Below are 24827 nucleotides of genomic sequence, written 5' to 3' on the forward strand. Positions count from 1 at the left end.
CTGCCCTGGCTGGTCTCTTGCAGGGTTTGAGGTTTCTCCGGCTTTTTGCAGCAGATGGCACTCTTTAGTTCTGTTTCAAGCCCTCTCCTTCTGGAATTTTCTCTGGGAGAATCTGTTTTAAACGAGCCTCACCAATTACCCGGCCCTATTCTCCATGAGGCTTCATGAAAGCTCGTAAAAGGCCATTGACTGGGGGACGGAGCCGGCAGCCATGTGGGCCGCGGCGGCACATGGGCCCTGCAAGGCCTTGGTGAGCCCGGCTGATGGCTTGAAGCACCTCCCCACCACTCGACTGGGGTTCTTCTGCTCCTGTATCAGCTCCTGGGAGCCCACCTGGGAACCCTGGAGTGTTTCTGGCTTCCTTAATCCACAGCGGAAAACTGAGTCCCTTCTTGGCCCACCTTTGGTCAATCCCAATCCGCTTTGTGTATTAGAGCTCCATCATGGGCTTCCAGTTATCTGAGGTAATTAACGAGAGCGATGATGATGACAAAGCAAACATCGATACCAGTTTTGTAGCTTTTCTATATCATGAAGGGGAGAAAAATAGCAACTGCAAACTAAATGAGCCGTCACAAAGGGCTGTGGTGCTGGCTGCATGCTATCTGCATTAATCGGGCTTCTGTTTAAGCCACAGCTTCACGGGACCACGTGAGTCTCGTCACGCGAAGCAGCAGGGACTCCATATGCATGTTGCCGTCGCGTGTCCTCCCGCCCCCCTCCCTGAGATGCTGTTGACCATAATTGCAGGACAGATTGCACAAAGGCCTCACTTCTGTAGCCATCGTGGTGATTGGGCCCGGCAGGACGAGGGAAACGGTAATACGTGTCAATAAGGTACTTAGCTGAAGTGGCTGCCGAGCACAGCTACATGTAAGGATGGCACACGGGGTTTGAAAGGCTGGGCTGCTAGATGGAGGGACTGAAGTTATTCTCCTGTTGGCTTTGTACGCTGAGCTGTTGGCTTCTGACCTTGTACCAAAGTCAGTTTTGTCACAAACCTGAGTAAAACATTGTATGGGAAGCAGATATCAGCCCTGTGGTTGGAAAAAAAATATGTACTCCATCCTGCATGACACACAGATCTATAGCTCATCAGGCATTGCTGTGTGTGGTTCTGCACTGTGTTTTGTTGCAGAGGTCATCCTACTTTCGGGGAACTGAAGTTTCACATTAAAAGATTAGGTAAATCTGTGTTGCAGAGGTTATTTTTCAGGGAAGATTGATGTTTTCCATTCCTTATTTTATGTATCTCTGGATACGAAGAAGAAATTGATTTCTTTGTTTTGGGTTATTTATTTATATGTTGGCCTTTTATTGTTTTCCTCTCTTGGATGAGATGCTCAGTTGGCTTTTACTAATTGCAACATGGCTGCTTTTCTGAGCTAGAACTGTTATCCTTGGAAGTACACTATAAGATGGCTCTCCTCCTCCATAAATCAGTCCCAGGTTTTTATTAGACTGTTTATGTAACCTTAGTTTATGTGCTATAATTCTTTGTTGTGTTGCCTAGAGTAATTCCCAAAGAGGATGTTTGTTCTTCTTCCTTGTAAATTCTTTAGTGCAGGCTTTTGTTATGACATCCTTGCCCTCCTTCACATCTCTCTTCCTCTTTTTTTGGGGTAACACATGGTAGTATTATAAACTTCAGTCAGTAAAAATCTAACTTATGTTAGATGCATGTTGTGAGATACAATCATCTTTAAAATGAGGAGGGATAGCTTTTTAGTTAACCTTATTGTGTTGTTTTTCTTTCTAAGGTACACAAAGAAACTTTTGCAGTACCTAATTAAATAAGCCCTGGTTACCTTCTTGCATGGAAGGTGTCCTTTTTGGATACCCTTGAGAAGACCAACTTTGTTTTAGTCAGGTCACATCTAGGTAAGATAACTAATAGGAACAAAATAAAATAAAAATCCAGTGATTTCATGAGGCACAAAGCCCAGGCGTAAGCAGGCAGTACTGTGCAGGTTTTCCGTACGAGGTCTTGCGAAAGCGATACATCTGCATAAAACTCCTGAAGTCAACAGGACTTCGTATGGGCGTTAGCTGAGGCATGTTCCATCTGTTTATAAAACTGCAGCCTAAAACATCTGATAAAAATCAACTGTATTTCTTTTCTGAAACCATTGCACGGCCATATGCAGAGGTTTTTGACATAACTCTACGGAGCCATAATGGAAATGACTGAATTGGTGGTTGGGGGAAGAATGCAGGCGTCTCCGTGCCCCATGGCCACATGGTGGGATCACAGCCTTTTGGTTCCTGGCCTGCTGCTGAGACTCCCATGTGCTCCTGTTGTGCTGCTGGGCACCACCTCTGGCCCTTGGTACTCCCCCTGGGCCAAGGTGCTCCCAGCTCCCATGCCTGGAGGATTCACGTTTCTGCTGAGATAACATGGCAACTGGGCCGTGAACATTGGCTTTTCCCTTAACAGTCATCTGAATTCACTAGTGAACCAAAATGTCTACTATATTGTGCATCTTTTGGGGTGTTAAAAATTATATATTTTTTTCTGTACAAAATAAATTAATTAGCTTTATGTTTCTTTGCATTTATGGAGTGGATTGCATGGTGTGATCACAATCCTATGTGGCTAAACCACCTCTCCTCTGCCTGTGACCATATTATTTAATTTTCTTAGTGCAACTGCCTCTGTCTTCAGTCACCGTTTGTCCCTTTATCTGCCTCTCCTTTCTCCACTCCCACCTCCCTCCATCCTGTCCCCTCCCAGCCTCCCACAAATCCATTTTGTTTTGTAGGTCGCAACTCTGCCAAAGGGAGCAAATTCCCGCCGTGGTGCCTTTCCACAATCTGCATTATACACTACAACTTGCTTTTGTTCTCCTTTTAATTTTTTCTTTCCCTGACTAATTTGACCAAATTTAATCAATTGTAAATGAAGCAAGGGAGGAGAACAGTACGTGTCTATTCGATGTTGTTGTCCTGAGGCTGAGCCAGACCCCGTTGTGAAGAAGTGGCGGTCCTTCAGAGAACCACTGTGGCATACAGGAATCTGTAACATATTTCAGGACAGCCTGCTTTCTCTCTCTCTTCTCTCCCCCCACCTCTGTAAACATATGAAAGAAACATGAGAGAGCATTAAACCACAGAAGACAAATCATGGTCAGAATAAATATACTGTTTGCTAGCAAACTTAAAAATACGCTTGTGGATTCTAATAGCTGTAGGCAAGAGTTGGATATTTATTGCAACCAAGGCTTACTGTGGTTTATTATGTTTATAAAACAGTTTAATACTACTTTTCTTTTAAAATGAGTTTTTAATTTAGAATAATTTTTTAGGATTTGTTTCCAGAGTACAGATGGCTGATCGCTGCGGGGGTGCGGGGTGAGAGGGAGAAATGTGCTTGTGGGTGTGTTTTAAAAGCGCTCCCAGATGGAGTGTATTGAATGAAATTTAAACCATTGCCCTGTGAACTACAAGTGTGATAAATATAATCAGTCAATCCACAAGTCCTTGGCGGCGGGGGGAGCAGATTGATGGGCACGTGGTACGAAGGGAAGGGTCGAGCCGTGCGGCCGCCAGCGTCCATGGCGGTGGCCTTCTCTCGCGGAGGGCAGGCAGGTCTCCTGCTGGTACCACAGCATCCCGTCCTGTCTGTAAGCCCTCCCAGTCCCTTGAGTCTTCAAAGTGCCGCATTCGCCTAGACGGGCTGCAAAATGGGAGAATTCATGCCAAAAAGAAGGCCTAGCTGCTGGAAACACTGAGCTCTTGGAGCATTTTTCATTTACTCAGCCTTAATTACTTTCTAAGTGTAAGAGTTTATAGATATCACCGTTCTTTTCCAGAATGTAGTGTGGTTCAGTATTTTAAAATCCCCAGATTTCCTTAGAAGGATTTGTTTGTACAGCTCCTTTCCTTGTTTAAGACATGTAGGCCACACTGAATAAACTGTGCACAGATTTTTTGGACAAAACAGCTGAACAGGTGAAGAAAATGGAGTGAATTTTAATTGCTTCTAACTTCTGAGATCTTCCAGGCTGTGGGAAACAGTACTTTAGCTAAAAATGATTTGTAGGCCTTGAGCTATAGTGTGGGAAAGTATGCGTCTGTGTCCTGACTTACAAATGAACAATGCAGTGTGCCCCCCGTTCAGCTACTGAAGGCAGTGTGAGAGGGACACTTGGTTCCTCTTTTTTCATTACCAACTTGTACAGCTCAGCCTCCTTGGCTCCCTCCCTTCCTCCCAACTTCCATCAAAAAATAGTCATCTCTGCCCTGTCCAGGATAAATGTCTGGCCAGCTCATTTCACAAAAGGATGTGCTTTGAGCAGGGCTTATTAGAAAAGTGACAGTTTGTTCCTGGCCAATACACGTTTAAGACCATGTCCACGCTTGCAGACTTTGGCATCTTTTCCTCCTGCATTGTCCTTTCACCACGCCATCATCATGCCTAATATCTGTATATGAAAACGCCCACTTAGAGGCTTCCAGACTTCCACGCTGCCATTTGGATTAGATATACTTCTAGCCAAACCTGCAAGCGCTCCCTTGCACTGTGTCAGTGTGGACAGAAATTGCTGGCATGTTTGCTACCGTCGTGCAGCCACTTGTGCCCATGCAGCTGGGAGGCAGTGCTGGGAGTAGCCCTGCAGTCAGCTCAGCCACCAGTTGCCTCGTTGAAGGCAAGTGCTGCGTGTGTGTGCCCCACGGAGCTCATTTCCATGCTTCTGTACTGCTGCCAGTGCTCGCGGTTTGGGGAAGGCGCACACGGAGCAGCGTGCCAGCTGTCCAGAGGCCTCATGCTGGCACTGGTGGTGCTCTGGAGGACTGGCACCCAGTGTCAGGCGAGCTCAGCCATTCCCATCACTTGGGAGATCTTCGGGAGGCCGACAGAGATACAAGCCTCACTTGGGCCAAGTGCTCTCAAGGAGAAGGCAGAGGCCATGTATGGTCTGGCACAGCAAGGATGCACAGAAGTCCTGCTGTTCCTCTCTGTAGAAATGTGCTTTCTCTGAGGAGATGGGTCAAATCTTGGAAGATCGCAGCAGGTAAGGGTTTGGGGATAACAGGAAGATGCCTCAGGGAGTACAGGTGGGTAGGATAAGGAGAAGTTTGTAGTCCCACCAACGTGGCATAGGCTGAGCTGAGGTGCGAGGTGATTCTGGAATGCCACAATTCATTGGGAAGGATTCGTCCAAGAAGGGTACAGCAGCGAGAAGGGAACAGCCAGAATGACCAGGTTAAAACAGGAATTGGTAAATGAGAGGGCTTCTGCTTCAAGTGAATTTATCATAATCCAATGCAGACCAGAGCCTAGAAGGTCGCTGTCCGTGTTGTCATTCGCAGTTGTGAGAGATTGCGTATGGAGTGAGGACAAAGGAGCTTGTGTGACAGAGAGCATCATCACAGTTGGCATCCTTGTTGGTAATATCATTAATAAGGCTAATTGCATTGTAGGGCTTCAGTTCCCTATGCCAAATGCTATTTTTCAATAGCTCTGTCAAGTGCTGTTGTGTACTAACACTGGTGTATCTGATGCCTGGTGCAGCTACATCAGGCAAGAGAAGTAGGTACTTTGTAATTATTGCAAGTTGGCTTTGTGGAGAAGGATGTAGTTCCAGGTGAGCATAATCCTTACAATATTAATGGATTTAAACCCGCAAAGACCTATAAGTAAACTTCATGAAAGACTTCTTTTGTGAACATAAAGTGAGCTAAAGATAGTAGCCATAATTAGTAGAAGCAATTCTTAAAAACATAATAAGGAATATTAGGTTATACATAAATTAAAAGTAGAATTTAGCATAAGTGTATTTAAAAAATGAAACTGTCTAGTGAGACATGCACTGCAAAGACAACGAAGCTGGCTATAACTTTGCAGTTTCAGCATGCCTTTGGTTTATTTTAGGCTTTAGACAGCTTATACACAGAAGCTCAGGATTATTATTAGCATTATTGGTAATTTCTGTTGCAGCATTCTTGAGTGGAGCTGGGTTTTGGTGACTTAAGAAAGAAATAATATATGCTGTTCTTATTTTTTCCCCTCATTTAAAAGAATTGTTCAGTGCATTTAACTTTACTTCCTTCTTCCTCCCATGCTCCCTCCCCCCCCCAAAAAAAAATAATAAAAAAAAAATTGCTAACCAGTGATGAAAATTGATGCCGTGAGGTTTGTAGTTCCACAGGCAATCGGACTGAAGCCCTGAATGACTGCAGAATTTATCTATAAAACAAGATCTAGAGATCTAGAGGATTAGCTCCAAACTCTAAACCTGATTCTAATTTGCTTTATGAGTATTAGTTTTTCCCATGTGTAAAATGGCGATATCTATTTTGTGAGGGAAGCTTTGATCAAGCAGACACCTGTGTGAGCCACACAGCCATTTCCCCACTCTGCATCAAACTATTCGCCGTGTTCGGGAGACAAAAGGTGCAGCTCCACATCTCTCCAGCATCACATGCAAACAGCAGGAGCTCTCATCTGCAAACAGGTAGAGAGTTCTTAGAAAAGCAAAGTTACCATATGGAAAACCAAAAGTCCATGTGTTTTCCTAGTAATAGATGACTCAGTCTGTGCCTGCACACCTTGGGCCGGCCTATCCTTTCCTTTTATTTTTCACTTATCTTGCTTCTTTGGATGCAAAACCTGGTCCCTTGTACTTCCTGCTGTCTCATGTAGCCTTCCCAAATCTGCTGTAATATGCTTTTTTCTCCTTTACCAAGGTCTCTTGATTTGTCTTCATTTTGTTTTAAACTCTGGAACACTTGTAATGCAATTGTAGAGCTAAATAAACACTGTATTATGTTTTGGGATATTACTTTCAGGAAAAATGGTCCAGTGCACAAATTGATAGTGGAGTATATTGCACTTAAGAAAGACAGACTGTGCATTTACTGCTTGCTAGAGAGAAGATGAGAAGGCTGCAGGAGTTTTCAGTTATTTTCCGTTTCTTTCCTTTTTTTTTTAGTCATCTGTTTTCAGAATGTGTGCGATATGCCAAATATCAACATCCGTGAAGATGCAATTTTTCAAAAAAAAAATCCATCATTTTCAAACCCGTTTCCTGCAGGAAATACCTGAATAGCCTAAAGCACTCATCTTTTCTTCCTTTTTAAGGTACCAGTATGCTTTTTTAAAAAACAGGTTTCTTGTGATCTCAGTACCAATGAAAATGAATAGTAGGGCTTTTCATTGGCAGCTTTTTATCTTGGCGATAAAGTGGTGTTACTGACAATAGGGAGAAGACGATGACCAGTTTCCTTTCTACTACTGTTGTTTCTCTTTTCCTAACTTAGTTTTCTCTTTTACCTGGCCACCTGTCTGTCTTTTGATTATAAGGTCCTTAGAAGCAGAGGCTGTTCTTTCTTGAATGTCTGGAAATGAGACATCATCTTGCGAGTGCTACCACAAAGAAACAACAGAAACAAAAAAAAATACATATAAAGGAACAATTTACATACTGTGTCATACGAGTCTACTATACTCTACTTCCAAGTCAAGTGTGACTTCGAAGAAGATGTGAAGAGAGGGGGCAGGTGATGAGAGGGATTTAAAGACATGCAGCCATGCAGGTACCAGTTCCCTGGGTGGAGTTGTACCTGGGAAGATAATAGATCCAGGATTTCTAGTTCTTCGAGCATAAATCTGTGCTGCTTGATCAAGGACTGGTTGTAATATTTGAAGTAGGAGCAGACTCATAAATCTCCATTTTCTGTTCACATTAGGGATCCAAACTCACCTAGAGTAACACTTTGGTACTCACATACACAGGATTGTAAAATGTGAAGTCATTGCTGAAAGTGCACCCTCCAGAGAAAATTCAGTTGTGAGTAGTAAAACCTGAAGAATATTTCTTATCCATACCATGTGGTATTCTAGAAAGCTGGCAGTCTCTTTCTTCCCTCTTCTTGGGAGCAATTCCTGATTGTTAGCAGGCATGTACACACTTGGTTCTTTTGTGTTGCCCCTAGAAGAACCAAGAGTGCTTCCAGCCTTTCAGTTTAAACTTCCAAAAGTTGTTCTTCCTGCATAGTCCCAGACTGTGATCCCAGGAGTGCAAGAAGAAAAATCCATGTTACAATCTCATGAGGTTCTCTATGGATTTTTAAGGAAGAGCTTTCCAGTGTCCCATGCAGTCTTGTGAGCACATGCTTTCACTGGAAGTTAATGAGACCTTTGTCTCCAGGTTATGTTTTACTTCCTTAAGAATTTCACAATTTATATCTCTCCCTACTAGTTCTTGGAAAGGAAGCACCACAAATTCTCAAATTGTTACAAAGAGAGCTGGAAAAACTGAGGTGGTCTAAAGGAGTCAGAAATTCATTTTGTCTCCGCCTGCATCTCTGGAAGCCCAGTGGCCCAAGCATTGCTGTGCTGCTCCAGGTTAGATAAACTACCACTTCATGGTAGTTTCAAATCCTTCGTCCTGTTTTCTTGACGATCATTATAATAAAAAATACAGCCTGGCTATTTGCCAGCTGTTGTCTTTCTTCACCATCTTCCCTGCTAGTGGCTCTGGGATTCAATTATTTTTGTCTCGTTGCCCATCATATGTAAAAGCACATCCGCCAAGTAAGTACCCGGATGCCCGACTCAAGTAGTTATGTTGTTTGAGCTGCAGTGGTCCAAGGATATAATGAAGCAAGGGTCGCAAGGAGAGACACTATCTTGTGCTAGAATAATTGAAAGCTGGTTTTTGTTATGGCTCTTTTCACTTGCACTTCTGCTTCATACAAAGGGTTGCCAACGAAGGCCAGGCACTGCAGCTGAAGAATTGCCGCCTTTCACCTCTGCCAGGCTTACCTTGAATAAAGAATAGACCTTGAAGCTCCAGAGCCCCATATAAATCAGGGGGGCTTTATTGAAGCTAAATGCATGTGAATGTTCATAATGTGATGTTCTTAACAAAGCCTGTTTCTTTTGAGTAGCTTCCATTATAACTTACAATGGGTAAGAGAAAACCACTTAAGCAGAAATGCATGTTTTTATCATTAGATTCTGTAGCTAAGCATAGTTTACCAGAAGAAGTAGATTTACTTCTGCATCTTTTTCTTTCTTCCTCTCATTTTCTGTCAGAGCTCACTACGTTCGCCCTTACTTTGGCTTTATTATATCTCTGCCAAAATTAAAATCTTACAGATGACAACTGATTTTCTGGTGGTTGTGATGACAGATCTGTGATGTTTAGAGGTTTGCATTCCTGCCCTCCCTGTGAGTTTCCCCTCCCCTAAGGGGCATCCACGCCAAAGAACAAACTCTTTGCCTACGGCACTCATCACTGAACCTTAAGATCAACCAGTTAATATTCAAAACATTTTCTATTTAAATTAGAAACTTACTTCTTCTTAATCTCCCTGTTTCCCACATAAATCTCAGGCTCAAGCTCTTATGCCCAAACCTAAACCCAAAGGGTAAATGATCTTTGCTGCAAGAAACTAAGCAGATGCAGGAATTTACTTAATAGAAAAATTTTTGAAATAGATCTCTCCAATAATAAAAACTGAGAGCCTCAAAACACTTTTGTGCTTTTTGAAGTCTTAGCAGAAGGTATCAATAGACATCTTCTACGGTAAGGATTTAGCCTGAATTTATTGAAGAAATCCATCTATTAGGCCCAAGTCTATGGACTTCTGGGGCCAGCTGGTCCCCTGTATTATTTATGTCTCTTTGGAAATCTCGGATATATTCTCAGATTTAAGAAACAGAATTTTATTTTGGCAACTGTCCTATGTTTATGCTGCTCATATGCCGTGTGTTTATATACTATATAACTCAGTAGAAATACTGTCCTCTGAATTGCTAGGTTAATGAAGCACCATGTCACTGAATAAAGGTGTTTCCTTCATGGATATGTTTGAGAAAAACAGCAAGCACAGTTTAATGATACCTCTATATATTTCACTTAAAAGGCTTTACAAAGGGTTTGCTGATTACTTATTGAGCACCATTAGGCAAATTGGGAGGAAGAACTGAAAATTTCAGCAAGTTTAAAGTTGTGGTTTTTTTTTTTGTTTTTGTTTTTTTTTTTTACTGTAGTGTTCAGAGAAAAAAATGCCTTTGTTTTTCTTTTTATCCCTCTTTCGAAGCCTTCCTCTCATCCCTGCTCTTCTTTACTGGCCCTACACCCAGTGACAGCAAAGGAGGGTGTAAGATCAAGAGACTACAAGGGAGTTCAAAAAAAAAATAAAGTTAGCGGGAAGAGTTTCACAAGAAGGAAAGGGAAATTTTTAGAACCAAAATATCAGTGCATGTTAGCAGTTAATTAACTCTGCCTGCTTGTTTAGTAGCTCTCAAAAATGCAAATGCGTAGGTAGCCCTTAACTCCAACTACCAAATTCTGTCCCGTGTACACGCCGTGTGTGTGTACCAAACAGCTGGAAATTCCTGGTATGTGTGTCTGAAGCTGTCAGGCTTCGGGTCTTGCTTTATCTTCCAGATGCAAGAGAAAAGCCAGAGAGCTGAGCTGTTGGTTCGGGCAGCAAAGGTGTGCAGGTACCCACACATACCGAAGACCCACTGTCCCTTTTCATCAGCAAGCTCTGGAGGGCTCATACTGCACCCACTGAAAGCGTTTTTCTGAGGCAGCCTCAGTGGTGCAGAGCTCAGCGCGCCTTCTCCTCTGGGCAGGTCAGGAGGGAAGAGCGGTTTTGGGGCAGCACGGAGAGCCAGGGGTTGCCTATGGGCGGTTAATCTCCTGTCTGTAGATGCAGGAGTTTAATTCTTGTAAATGCCAGGCTGTAAGGGAGGTGCAGACTCGGAGGAAGCAGAGCAGATTAAAGGTAAACCCTGCTCATAAGGTCTGCTACAGGACTGCTCTGCTTCAGGGGGCTGGGGAAAGCAGAGTGGAGACAAAGCAACGTATATTTTGCTTTCTTTTCATTACTGCTTTTATGGGTGTTATTATCCTTGACCACTGCCTCCAATGAAAAAGTTGTGTTTGTTTTTCTCAGGAATTTCTCTCTGCTTTTTTTTTTTTTGGGGGGGGGGAAAGCAGTACTTATCTCCATCCCTTTAACCCCTTCCCCCCCTGCCCGTATTTCACACTGTGACACAATCTGAAGGCACTTCTTTTCCTACCCCTCATCAGCTGGTTAGAAGCGTCGTCAGGAAATATAACCCAAAGCTGTTCTTCACCACAAGGACAAAGCCTCTGTGCAGCTCGGTTTTGCTCCTCGACTCCCAGTGCAGTCAAGTCCCAGGCTTTTCATTCCCCAGCCTGGCTGAGCGCTTTGTCACGGGGAGGTTCCCTAAGCTGCTCAGGCAATTAACATTGTTCCTTTGCAGGGTTTCCATTAGGTCTTTCAGCACTTGAAAGGGCTGTAGTTCACTGCTGGAATGTCTGCATAAGGTTTTAATTTTGGAGTCATAATGGGAAATACGTCTGGAGAGCTTTGCCCTGAAAAGGGTTAATGTGACAGACCCAGACTTCTGATAGAGTAAAGCAGGAAAAACTATTTCCATCATGGTAAATAAAAGTGCATTAAAAAGACATTTAGTCATGGGAATAAAAGCTAAAGAAACACATGCTACGTTGGGATGGTTTATATTAGTGTCATTAACTCCTATGTTTTGGAATAACTCCCAGATGAAGGATTATGCTGAAAGTAGGAATTAATGGCACTAATGTAAGCCATTCCGTGTAGTGTGCGTTTATACCTTTGATTTCAGAGGCATGCAGGGAGCAGTCAGTAACACAGCGAAGCTGTGTATTGTACTGACCATGATTAAAAGTTGGTATGAACTAGTCTTGCTTTGGGCCAAGGGAGCTTTATCCTGTAGACTTCAGACAGCTGGAAGGAGGCAGGAAAATCCTTAGGTAACCTTGTGTAACCTACCATTAAGGTCCCGAGCTCCTCAGAAACCGGTCACCCTAATGCAGGGAATAATTCAGCGTAGCGTGCCTACAGATGAACAGGCGTGGGGTAGCCTGGAGACCATAACGATGACTTGAAAGGCCTTTCCCAAAATGCTTGTGATGTTTGCGACTTAAAATGAGCGGGATCTTTTGCAGTTTCCAGAGCCTGTTGGAGCAGAGGAACGTGAACGTCTGCGGTGGAGCGCGGCTGGGCTCCTTGGCTGTTGCAGAGGGAGCAGTAGCACTTGGCTCCTCTTGCTGACAGATCTGCTCCTTTGGGGAGGTTTGGACCAGTAAATTTACAGAGTGAGTTTTGAATTCAAAGCTGGTTTGTTCTCTAGGCTGTGAATTCCACCACAGAAATCACGTATAAAGAAATATAGTCGTGAACAGATGCTTATTTTTGTCAACTAATTTTATTTTTTTTTATTTTTTATAAATTGTTTCACTCTCTTTACTAAGTATTTTTGCACTATTTAGGATGGGATGTATAAAAGTATGTGAGCAGGTTAGAAGCAAAACTACCAAGAAACTTCCATCCAGTGAAAATCCCATCCGTAATACTTGCATTGCAGTAGTACCCATTGTGTATGCCCTTAGTAACATTTAATAAAACACAGTCCCTTGAGCAGAAGCAAGTAGGCTCACATACTGATGGTCCTGTCTTGGCCCCAGAGCAGATGGGAATCCCTAGCATGCTGGGGTGCTTCCAGTGAGGAAGGAGTGCTGGGCCAGCAGGAGCCACGCTCCACATCCTGCAGCAGCTTCACCAATCCTGGTTCTCCCACTTGGCTGGAGGAGGCCAAGTGGAAGGAGCTGCTTGGCTTTACAGGTGAAATTTCAGCAGGGGTGTTTGGAGAATTGGGACTGCCAACTGTTCCTGCCATCGTGGCCTCCTATTAGTTGCTTAAAGTTTATGATAACATTACTAGTGGAAGGAAAAAAGGTCTTGAGGGTTGTTCTTATTTATTTATTTCAAATAGGGTTGTAACTGGTGCCTCGCCTGATTTGGGTGTGAAGAAAAACATATCGACATTTTATTTTATTTGATTTTTTAATCTAGGCTGGTAGAATTGTGAAAATTTTAATGTAACAGAAGACATACTCATGCCTTTGTTTTTCTTTTAAAAGTTGGGGTTTTGATTAAATAAAGGTACACATAAAAGCATGGCCTTAATTTATAGCAACTTGGTAACTTTAATAGCAAATCCAAGACATTTTGTTTTAAATGACTGATATTTCTGAGTGCATATCCAGTTTTGGATAAATCCAGTTTGGGTTCTTTCCCTTATGCTTTCTGAAAGTCTGTGGTATCCACGCCAGTCAGTGCTCTGTAGGAATCTCATTTGATTTTGGCATTATCACCTAATGCCTAAAGAGGTGAAGTGAAGCCCTGTGTTTACAGCTCACCTGGCCTGCACCTTGCGAGCCTCTGAAATCTGTACTGTAAGGATTGCAGCTTTGGTGGTGAGGTTAAAGAAGAGTTGCCTTTTAATACTGGTTCCTCCTTTCCCTCTGCATTTCTCATGTCCATTTGAGTAAAAGGAGACGTTAAAGAATCTTCTCTCAACATTAACGCTGTATGGATTTTATTTTGTTGATCTGTCTGCTTATAATAAGCGTACCAGTATGTGAAACTGTGAAATTATGTGGCTTGATTAACTTCAGTTGGTTTAACTAAACTTTGAAATGGAAACTAACTTTGCTGAAAGCAGAAAGCTTCTTAGTTTCCGGACTAATCCTGGAATTACACACTGGATTTGCTTCATGGAAATAAGTGTGCTTAAAAAATTACCTCCGCTAAGTAGGTTTGCATTGTTTGATGAGACCCAGGAACAATAACTGCCTTTAACCCTTTCCGTCTGCCAGTATCGTTTGTCCTGGGGGACAGGGGATGTTAAGGTCAGTGTATCTCATGCATGCACCACCCACACGATCGCCTTTTAGATCACTCTCACTCAGAACTAGCCGTTAGGTGCCAGTTGGTTAAAAAAACTATGATTGCCGATTAGCTTTGCTGGTGACAGCGTTTGGGGTGTATTGCTCTGAGGTTACTGCAGGTTTCCCTGCCGAGCTAAATGACATAGCCTGTGCTGCACTAGCAAGTGGTGAGGTTGTGTTTGAGGCACTCCTGTTTTGCTGATGCACAAGGTCATGCTCAGAAGCACAGGACTTGTAGTGCTCGTGCCACGGTCTGTGTGCGTGGGTACCAGAACTTGCATTGGCCGACGGAATTACAGATGCGTGCACTTGGGATGAACGTGTCTCCCAGATGAAAGCCCATGCTGAAATGTGCCCCGGTGAGGTATCTTGGGGAAACAACTTTCAGAATAAAGCAGGACCCGTGCCATAGGTCACAGTGAGGTGTTGCAGCAGCTGCTGCGCTACCACATCCTTTGCTGCCTGTCCCCGCGTAGCCTTCTGCAGATTCACAGGGTGCTGGTGTCACACCTGCTATTCGCCGCTGCAAAGGGCAGAAAAGCCTTTTTCTTTGTGAAAGGACAGGACCAGTTTGGGCAGGAAGCTCTCCCTTAACACAGAAACGAAAACCCTGGTGATGGACCTGAAGGGAATAATAATCTTACAGGGAAAGTGTCTTTGGCTCAGGAGATAGACCTGGCTTTGGTTTAGGCTCGCTCTGTCCACAGGGACGTCATCTTTTCTCTGCACCATTACCCCACTTGTGAAGCACCTGTAATCCTGCTTTTTCTTACCAGGAGTTTCTGCTGTTTAGTTCCTTAATGCTCATGATAGCCTCGGACAGTGCAATGAGTCTGTGTAGATTCAAAAAATAAATGACAAATATGATTATTTCTCTTTTGTTTGCATATGTACAAAGCTTTGTTCTTTTGTGCACTGTATTTAGTGGAGAATTTGCGATGAATTATGTTGCAGCTGCTTTTCCAGTGGCTTCAGAAAGGTCAGTAATCCCTGTAAGTTGATTTTTTTCACTGTATATCTGTTTTGCTGTGACTTCTAGATAAAACCAGTTTGCTGAAATTACTAAACGCTGAAAAATGCTTAGTTCTAAGTTCAGCTTCACTTTTCCCCCTAAACATACCATTCTTTCTGAGCAAATTTGGAGATGAATAGTTTAATTTTGGATAATCTTATTTTATAGCCTCCTTCAGTCTTAGTACGTCCTCCTTCTCAGACGTCTGTTGTCCTAGAGAAAATGTCTTCACATTTTTTGTTGCATCAAACCCTTCAATGGTAAAGAGCAGCCTTTCAGAGTTTCTCAGTGTCAATAATTCTCCCCCGCCTCAACATTAGGCACTTGAGGGAGTGATGGAAAATATATACATAATTTTAGAGTGCTATATGTACTTGCTGACACTTACCACTGTACCCTCAAAAAGCGAACAGATTCGAGTATCAAATGTCTCTGCCTGTACATCTTTTGCTAAGCATCCTTAGCTTGAGGAATGAAAGATTCTGAACATCTTCAATATTTATGCTTCACAAGGCAGTTATCCTCAGTTATCCTTTTAGCAAGTCCCATTTCTCCGTGTTCTGTCATGGGCTCATTTATACTAGGCTGATTTAGTGCTAACTGGGGAGATTAGATTGCCCTGCTTGATGCTGTCAGCTAAAACTGAGTCAGTGTCTGTATACTGTGGCCCAGTTGCTCAAAGAACCTTACCCTTTTCCTGTATTGCTCATTCTATTAGATACAAAAGCCTTTCTCACCCAGCTTTTGTGCTGGGGTCAATTAGCTCCTGAAATAGCTCATATAACACAAATAATAATGGCAGCGCTAATCCTTTGGGCAAGCTCTATACAATGGCCACTTCTGGCCCGGAGGACAAAGAGGGCTGTTTATCTTCACTGCACACAGTCTCCGGGACTTTGCCCAGTCATTTGCAGAAGAATTTATTATCACAGAGGTCATAGGTGGTTTGCATTGGAGAAGCTTTTTCTACCTTGCCACCATATGGGACGTCCTTGTCTTATTCCTATAGGATCGAGGAGTGCTTCAGGTGAATTAGATCACAAATATATGTGGTCAAATAATGCTATCTTAGGTAAACACCGACTTGAAAGACATTTGAAGTGAAGACTAACACAGCACATTTAATGGTCCTTCTTGTGTATGCAGAGAGAATTACAGCAGGAGTGATGCATTCTGTAAGCTGCCCTCCAGCCCAGCGCTCCCACAATAACAGTCGCACTGAAGTGTTTCAACAAAGGAAAATCAGCCTTGAGATGGAGGTAGAGTCTGGCTGTGTAGTTATTGTGTCTGAGCTCCTACACTCAAAGTAACTGACTTTTTTTTCCTTATAAATGATATCTCAAAAGAAGGAAATTAAACCATTAATTTGATAGAGTAAACTAATAATAAGGATTTCCTGTATGTCCACAGGAAGAAAAAAAAAGTCACTTCTAAGCTATGTCCTGTAAATTAAAACTCTCTTTGTGTTGCATTTTTACATTTGAACATTTAAATCCTTTAGAATGGGTCGCTAATGGAAATGCTGACCAGTTTTACACTACAGTTAGCCTTCCTGGACTTCCATGGTATGTCCTTGGTAAAGCATGGAAAGGACAAGAAAGCAGCTTACCAAACAAGAATCAAGAGGAGTTTCCTTTGTCTTAAATATTCCTGCTGGCCTTTTAGCACTGTAATTGGTGTGCAGAAATGAACGTCATACTCAGATAATCCATAGTGCTTTTCCCTTTGCAAGAAGTTTTGAGCTGTGGTTCTGCTACAGGTATTACTAGGATGCCCCTAGGATGGGAGAGGAATGATTTATAGACACAATATGTGAAAACAACGCTTCCTGCCACGCAGTTTTCCAGGCTCGCACAGCCATTATTTTCACCTATTGTTTATTTGATTTTCTTTGCTGTTGCTTTTTCCAAAACCACACGCCTTCCCATTACACACTGAGGCATAATCTAGCATTCCTGCGATAGTTTGTATTTCTTCTGCCTGTTGTTGGTTTGGTGTTTTTTTTTTTTGGCTCTGTCCTCCATCTCATGCACCAGGAAGCTGCATGCTTTCCAGGCAGTTGTTTCTGGTGGCTTTGGGAGGCAGTAGCTCTTGAATTCCTGAGCTTGAAGTGATTTCTGTAGGACTGGATTATCCAAGCCACCATGGCTTCAAGCCGAGCCTGCAGCCCGGTGTGTGCTAGGAACTTCTGTAGCTAAAAGCAACAGCACGTCAGTGGGGCCACAAGGAGAGAAGCATGATGATGGCTTTTAAAGAGTTCCTTTCCAGTGGTTGTCGGTGTCATGCCAATTATAGATCATCCTTGCTGGGAAATTGGATAGGTAATGTGTGGCTTTTCTGTCTCAGCTGTTTCTCTTATCTTCCCAGAGTGCCATATGAATTGGTTCTGGTGACTTTTCTTCCGCAGTTTCTCTCCCTGTGCTTTCCACAATCTAGCTTTTCCAGATTTTTTCCTGTTCTTGATAGAAAGAGAAGAAAAATAACAGTAACTTCTCATGCTCATATAAACGTTGGAGATGAAAAGGGATGAGAACAGAACATGGCAAGCAAGTTGTACACACAGTGGAGCAAGCATTATACCAATTGCTTCAGTTTAGTTGCTTCTCAGTAATAAGATCTGCTAAACTTTCAAGGCTTAGCATCAAGGGAACAAGCTTTTGAAAGAATAACAAGAAGATATGTTTTAAAACATCTCCTTCAGCCTTGGATAAATCTAAGGGTAGATGACATGTAAGTCTCTTGAGGCACAACTTTCTGAAGCAAGTTGGATGAGCCTCCCCAGTTACTTTTCATTGAAGAAGAGTGTATAGTGCATGTTCAGAGTACATTAATGACTACATCATCAGCAATAAATTAGATTGTTAAGAGCTGTATGTGATGCTATCGGATCATTGTAGCCATACTGCTTTCATTTTCTATTTTTAAATGAATCTGGAGTCATATCTTGAGAGAGTCAAATGCCTTCATCTGAGGCCAGAGGGAAAAAAGTTGGATGGCTGACTAGTAGAGAATAAGTAATAAACCTCAGGAGGGAAGAAATAAATCCTCACTTTTATATATTTTATTATATATATTATATATATATAATTTTTATATATTATATCCACATCTAAACTCAAGTACGATGAGGAACCTATTCCCAAACAACACAGAGAATGCGCAGCATACAGTTAGGCAGAGAGACTCATAATGTGCAATGTAAAATGGTCTTTTTAATAGCAACAAGAGCAGGAGGGTGGCTGTGCAGCACAATGCAGCATTCCCTTCTGTAACGTGCTGCTAACGTTCTTACAGCTGACCTGGTCAGATCTTGGTCAGGCACTGGTGCTTGCCAGAAAGTGTTGGGTTTGTTGGGTTCTTCTCAGCCTGACCACTTCACTGCAACCACTTGGTCATTCTGTCCCTGTGAATCTTGTGGACCATCTCCAGGCCGGTTTTGTATTTGTGTGCTAGTTTACATCCTCGTACAGCTCCAGCTCTATAGCCTTTCCTCAGTATTGATATGGGAACAGCCAAGCTTTCATCTAATCATTTAGAAAATCAGCTGTATTTAATGACTAAAAAGATTACTTCAGTCTGAAATATATCCTTCCCACATGCTGTTCTTCATTGCTTGTCCAGCTGGCTTAGTTGGCCAGTAGTCAAATGTGTTGAGGAACCAAATCCTACTTTAGAATATTGACCTTTTCTTTATTAGACATCTTATTTCATCCCAAGAGTTAGAGCAGTTTTCCGGTGTGAAGTGTGCTCCCTCATCTGTTTTTGCATATTCCAAAAGATGTTGTCACAGAGCTCCTGTCTCTGTATATTAACCTTTGCTTTGAAAAGATCCCAGCTTCTCTTGGACAGACGATTTATTTGGTAGCCTTTAAAGGATTCTGATGTTATCATATATATATATATTTTTTTTTCCTCCTGTTTCAAGCCATTCTTTCCAGATCACATGCATACAAAAGAAAAGAAACAAAAATCCGAACCTGCTGATAAATTATTTTTGCTCTTAGTGACTTACCAGGGGAACCATAATCACACAAGTGTATTGGGTTCCTTTTTTGAATTTAGAAAAGTTCTGTAATTATTATAAATAACTGGCAAAATAAATTTTTGTTTGAAGTAGAATTGGGTGTTTGGGTTGCTCTTTTTAATGAAAGAAGATGAAGATGTGCAAAAAGCAGATCTCGAGCATTGTAGTCTATTTTTATCTTGGCTTAGATTGCTGAGAGTAGTGTGTAAACAGTGCGCCAATTATTTCCAAACAGCACATCGCCATCGTACCACCTGTTTAAACAGAGTTTTACAGCTGACAGTCATCCCCTAGAAGAGACTCTTTTCCAGGACACATTTGATGTTCAAAGCTTAAAGTGTGAAATTGTGCACCCGTTGGGTTTTGTGTCCAGTTGTGCCTCTGGCTCGCCTTTGTGTCTTAGTTTATTCACCAATAAATTGGTGTGTATTGCTTGCCTGTCTCATGGGAATGCAGCAAAACTCATTGTTTGCAAAGCTGTTTGGTTAAAGAGATTGTTTCCGATAAAAACTAGTCCTAAACATCTGAAAAAAATGGAAAACGTTCAGATCCCAGATGGACATTAGTGGCTTGTGTCCATAACAGTTATTGACAGTGAGAATTGGGACGGAATTTTGATAAGTTCTGAAACATGCTTTTTTCCTCATCTGTGTTAAATTTGGGTACTGAACTGTGAATCACTGCTTTTTTTAAAGCCTGTCTAAGCTCTTACTTAGCATACAGCTGTATGAACAAGTTATTTAATGGTTGTCTAGTAGGTGGATTTAGAAAATAGGGGCTTCTCTGTGGTTGTTTGCTGTGTGCATACTTCTACAACCATAAATACAAGATAGCTTACCCTGCTTCCATCCAAAGGTAACTTGTGATCATGGTATGGGTAAGAGTGGGCAATTGTAACAGAGCAGCCCATTCCCTCAGAATCTACACACTCATTTCCAGGGTGTTGCACTTAGAAAGGAGATTTTTCTTTTCACGCTGTAGGTAACTGTCTGGTCAGCGTTTCTGATTGCTTCAGCAGTCACCATGAACTTCAGTGCCATCAGTATTTCCTCAAATTTGCAGCAGTAGAAAGCAACCCTCCTTTCTTTACGCCGTGATGCAGTTTTATAGAGTTGCTGCCAGTAATTCTGATAACAGTTTACAAAATAGACACAGACACACACGCACACAAAAAAAAAAAAAAAAAAAAAAAAAAACGAGGGGAAAAAAAGAAAAAAGAATGTCACTGAGAGAGCGAGCCTGTCTTCAAAACGATATAAACTGGGAAGCTGATTTTCGGCTGGCAGGTGGCTTGGAGCTGCTGCATTGTCAGCATGCTTTTCTCATATTGCCTTGTTGCTACAGGGCCTGATGCTGGCAGATTACAACTCTGTAGCCAGTCATTTTCGATTTATTTGAACCTGTTTCTCCAGTCTACTGAGCTTTCGCTGGCTAGCATCAATTCAGACACATTGCAATTCCTCAGAACCTCTACCCCATCAGATGGTTCGATCTATGAGAAATTTAGCTAGAGGCGCTTAGACAAAAAAGAAATATTGTGGCTGGGGAAGCATTTAAGTTAGAGGAGGCAGCCAGGGCTGTTTTATTACTTAGGCCTCTGTCACCTGTGATGACCCATGAGAGTGGAGAATATTGATCGCTTGTCACTCACGGCATTCAGTAGATTGCATTGACAAAGCTTGTCAGGCCTCTAATAGCAGGGTTAGTGGCCTTGGCTGCAACCCAGGGGAAAACTCTACAGTGCCTATTACTTGGCGGCCTTTAACTCTTACAGAATTGGGAGTGAACGCTGACAAAAGTGAGGGAATCATTTTGTAGTTACAAATGCCCTTTCCTGCTCTGTGCTTTGTTTTGGGTTTAATTTCCTTTACTTTTAGACCTCTTGTCCTCATCAGCCCTGCTGCTTTTGCTAAGGCGGATAAATTTGTCTGAGGTGTTTGCCTGCTCCTCTGGCATCTTCAGCCCCTGCGTGAACACGGGCCGCCTCAGCAAAGCTGCCTGGTCCCTCAGTCCTTCGGATGCTGCATCATACAAGGCTGTCTTAGCAAGGGATGGAGAGAGAGACAGCCCAAAGCTGAGCCTGGTACCTGCAGCCGCCAAAAATACAGTTATCAATCACCGCAGCGAGGCCTAGTGAACCATGGCAGATTTGTATTTATCCTCAGATCTCTGTCACTGCCACCAGCTCTTGTTACAGAGATAGAAACATACTGTGCTGGATTTATCTTGCCTTGACTTTATCTTCCCTGTCATCTCAGTGTAGGACTAGGACTTGATTATTTAAAAAAAAATAAAAGTCCTGGGGGAAGAGGGAGGAGAAGGCTAGAAGAGTGCAGCTGAGGTGCTGGACACTGCTTTGGTGCTCAGGCGTGCCCCTGGCCCCTCTGGTATTCCCAACGTGTTGCAGTTGCACCTTACATTAGAAAACTGGCAAATCTGGGGCCTCAGAGGACTCGGGACAGGCAGTTTGGTTTCCTGGTGAGATCCATGCCTGACCTCGGTATAAAAACGCTTAAGTCTCTCTTGACAGTTTGGGAATGGCACAATGCATTAAATTAATTGCGGATAGCACGAGACAACAGAGAATTAAGCTTTATTTACTAAATCTCTGAGAAGCAAGGAGTTCATGAAGTGAGTCAGTGTGTGCAAATAATTGCTGAGCATTTGACATGCAGGCACCTTGTCCACATCCTGCAGCATTTTTCCAAGAGGATCAGGGTCACAAGGGATGGGGGTGGCAAGTCCTGGCTGCCAGGTCCCTCTTCCAGTTGCACAAAGCTGAGCTGGCTTCTGCCCTCTGGAGAGGTTTCTGGTCACCTATGAGTACAAGGCACATTGTTCTTTGCTCCCTGAAACTGCCAGTGAGATGACTTTAGTTTCTTTTCTTTTTATAACTTTTTTTTTTTTGGTCCCCAGTACAGATGCTAATTAATATCTCTTGTTTGAGGTAGCAGAAAAAAATGCATTTAAAATACCTCCCACAAGTCTTTTCAAGGAAATGTAGTCAATAGTGTGTAAGAACTGCATTGTATATAAACACTAAAAGAGAAAGCAGCTGGTAGCATTGCATATCATTTCCAACTAAGTTTCAGTACTGAGAAAGTCCCCAGGTGTAAGTTAGGTTCATGGCTGAACTCTTCCAAAGAGCAGAAAATTAAGGCTGCGGGGTGTTTCTGTGCCTCCTCTCCAGGACTTGAATCAAAACACCACCCGTGGTCATCCAGTTCCCTTGGGTGGTTACAGAGAGGCTGCAAGGAGTGGTCAGTAATCTACATCTGCTTAAGGTCATGGAGTTGGCAGGAATTGTGAAAAATGTTGTAGTTTGAGCTTGTGTGAGCTCTACTGATACTTATTGAGTTGTGGTGTACCTTAACGGAAAGCAAGTAGACCCAAGGATGCTCTCAAAACGCAGCGTGCATCTCTGAAGCTCCGCTGGGACCAGAACTGCCTTTTCCCCACAAAGCCTCAGCTCTTTAACTGCAACAGCCTGACAGCAAACGGGAGAAGGGGGAATAAGGCCCTGTGCTCATCCTCTGCTCCTGAAGTGTTTGTCCTCCCCCGGGACACGGAGTGACCCAGCTGCTCCGCATTCCCTCCTCCTGCTCCTCCACCACAGCAGCACCGGGCTTCCCACCACCTCTGACACTTCTCAGCACACCGCTTTTCAAGTGCTAACAGCGCTGGTAGTTTGGTTTCAGAGATGGCCTGTTTGGCTTAGAAGAAGTTAATGATGGTATTTTTACATCTGAACAGTAAAAAATAGATCTAGGAGGAGAAATAAAGGCTGCAGTAATGAGGTGAGTTTCTGAACATGCCAATCCTGACAGAGCAGAAACATAAAAGCTCCTGCTTAAAGTGAGTGTGATTACAGAAGTTACCCCTGCACTGAAACGTCTCCCCATGCCTCTGTTCAGAAACTTGCCAGATGAAGCTGGACACCAGGCTTTAAGGAGCACTTGCTGTCAAAATGCTCCCCTTGGAACTGCCAGGCGTCAGGAGCTTCAGCTCTGCCTCGGGATTTAGACTAAGAGCTTATTTCCTGTGGCTCCTGACCAGTTCTCAAATTCTTTCTCTCTTCTGTGACAACAAAAAGCCTTTCAACCTCAGTAAAATACATATTGTATATGACATGCTTTCCTCTGTACATGGGCATAGACTTAGCTGATGGAGAGAAAAAATTAATTACCTGTGTGACTTTGTCCCAAATTAAAACCTAGGTCTGGAAAACAGATGCCTGGCGTATTAATTCACCATATCACATTGAGCCTTGAGTTTGAGTTATCTGCAAAAGGTTTTATAATTCATATAACCTGAAATAATTTACACCTAATTAGATTTTGTCAACTGAATAATTCTGTCTCACGCTGCTTCTGCAGAATAATTTAAGCAACTTCATTTTATCCTCAAAATAGTTGTAAATGTCACATTAATTTTGTTGACATGAGCAACTTATAGGAGAACCACTTGGCAGAATTGTTTGTCAACTGAATGTGTTTCGGGCTTTTCACACTGAGTGCAGTGCAGGCGTGGACGTCTTCTCTTGTGATGTTTTGCTTAGGCCATAAAGCAGTGCTGCTTTTATGGTGCGGTGCATAACCTGCTAGGTCAGAGGTCTGCTGACAGGTCGTGCCTTGGGCAGTCCTGGCGTTGCAGCTGCTGTTGACAGTCGAAGTGTCGATGTTGCTGGCTTGGCTTTCAGTGCCTTCAGTTGCTTTTCTTGCCTGAATGATTGGGTCCTGTTTTGCAGCATGGCCATCTGGGTAAGCCTTTGGGGTGAGGGATGGGCTTTTCCTGTAGGTCGATAACAAGGGAGTTGTGCAGTCCTGCCCCATGCTCTGCCTGGCATTGAAGGAAAGTTGAAAAACATTGGCACGTTTATCGCCACTGCTTCATACAAAAAGTCCTACAGATGCTCTTGAAAGTTGCTGTCTGTGCATGTTTCAACATGCTGGTCTTATTGCACTAAGAAGGCATTACAGAAAATCACCATGGACGTAAGAACCTAAAACATTCTGTGGTGCCCCCGAGGCATGGGGTGGGCCACGGGTGGCTTCTGAAGGCACCAACCTCTGCCATCTCTCAGACCTGGTTCAATTCCTGCCAAGGGTCTTGCGGGGACGCACTGCCCAGCTGCCCCCACAGAGCCTTTTTTGAGCTTCACCAGGGGACCGTCAGCGTTAACTCGGCACAGCGATGATGCTTGTCACTTTTCAGCCCAATATTGTCCTTTCTTCCAGTAGAATTGTGAACGCAAGAGCTCTGTATAATAAACAGCTATTTCTATTGAAAAAAGCTACTTCCAGCTCAGGGCTGAGTTAGCACGGCAGCGTGCCAGTGCTGGCCCTGAGCGTGCGCTAGGGGTGAAGGAGAGCATTCAGTGGGAGCGGGTAATTGGATTTGCTGACATGAGATATTAATTTTATGCTTTTCCTATTAAAAAGTAAAATAAAATTAAAAATTATAAAATTACATGCACTTGGAAGAGCTTGTTACAGAGAAGATAAGAATTATCTACTGTTATATGTATTGAATAGTTACTTGTATTAAAATAATCAGAAGCTTGTTGTTTGGTATTGAAGGCCATAGGTTAAGTCCAAGACAGGATTGTTATGTGTGAAATAAATACAGCCTATTTGCGGTATTCAAATGAGGGTAGATAACAAACATGAAAGTAAAAGGCTCTAAGATGGAAGAAAATGTTGTAATAGCTTTTGGAAAGAAATTAAATGTCTCAAAAATTAAAAGAAACTGAGATAAAACATATCTTATAGTATTTTGTAAAGTGCCATTCAAGCTTCCTTTAATATCTGTGATACTTGAAATCTGAATCCTGTTCTTTATTTCAAATGCAATAGTTGATCTGTATTTACAGCTAAATATAGGGCATGGGCCAGAAAGTTTCTGGGGATGCTATCTTGATCTGTGCTGTTCATGTTGGACTTTTCCCTTTGTCTTGTGACAGAGCAGGTTATTTAACTGATGTTCATAGCTTGCAGAGTGATGTGCCGTAGTCTCAGGCCAGAAGCAT

General features: G+C 42.8%; 1 protein-coding gene across 8 annotated transcripts in view; it reads left to right on the forward strand.

The window, feature by feature from the left end:
* AUTS2 (activator of transcription and developmental regulator AUTS2) overlaps positions 1-24827 on the forward strand; it is a 757775-nt gene that overhangs the window by 282230 nt on the left and 450718 nt on the right. The window contains exon 1 of one of the 8 annotated variants that reach the window (XM_072026167.1): positions 23533-23559. The exons of the other annotated variants lie outside the window; for them this stretch is intronic. Within the exon in view, the coding sequence (XP_071882268.1) occupies positions 23548-23559 (12 nt within the window). The 5' untranslated portion in view covers positions 23533-23547. Of the gene's footprint in view, positions 1-23532; positions 23560-24827 lie in introns of those variants that run through there. 8 annotated transcript variants of the gene reach the window in all.

This window comes from Anas platyrhynchos, chromosome 20 (genome assembly GCF_047663525.1).
Source record: "Anas platyrhynchos isolate ZD024472 breed Pekin duck chromosome 20, IASCAAS_PekinDuck_T2T, whole genome shotgun sequence".
In the NCBI taxonomy this organism is placed as follows: domain Eukaryota; kingdom Metazoa; phylum Chordata; class Aves; order Anseriformes; family Anatidae; genus Anas; species Anas platyrhynchos.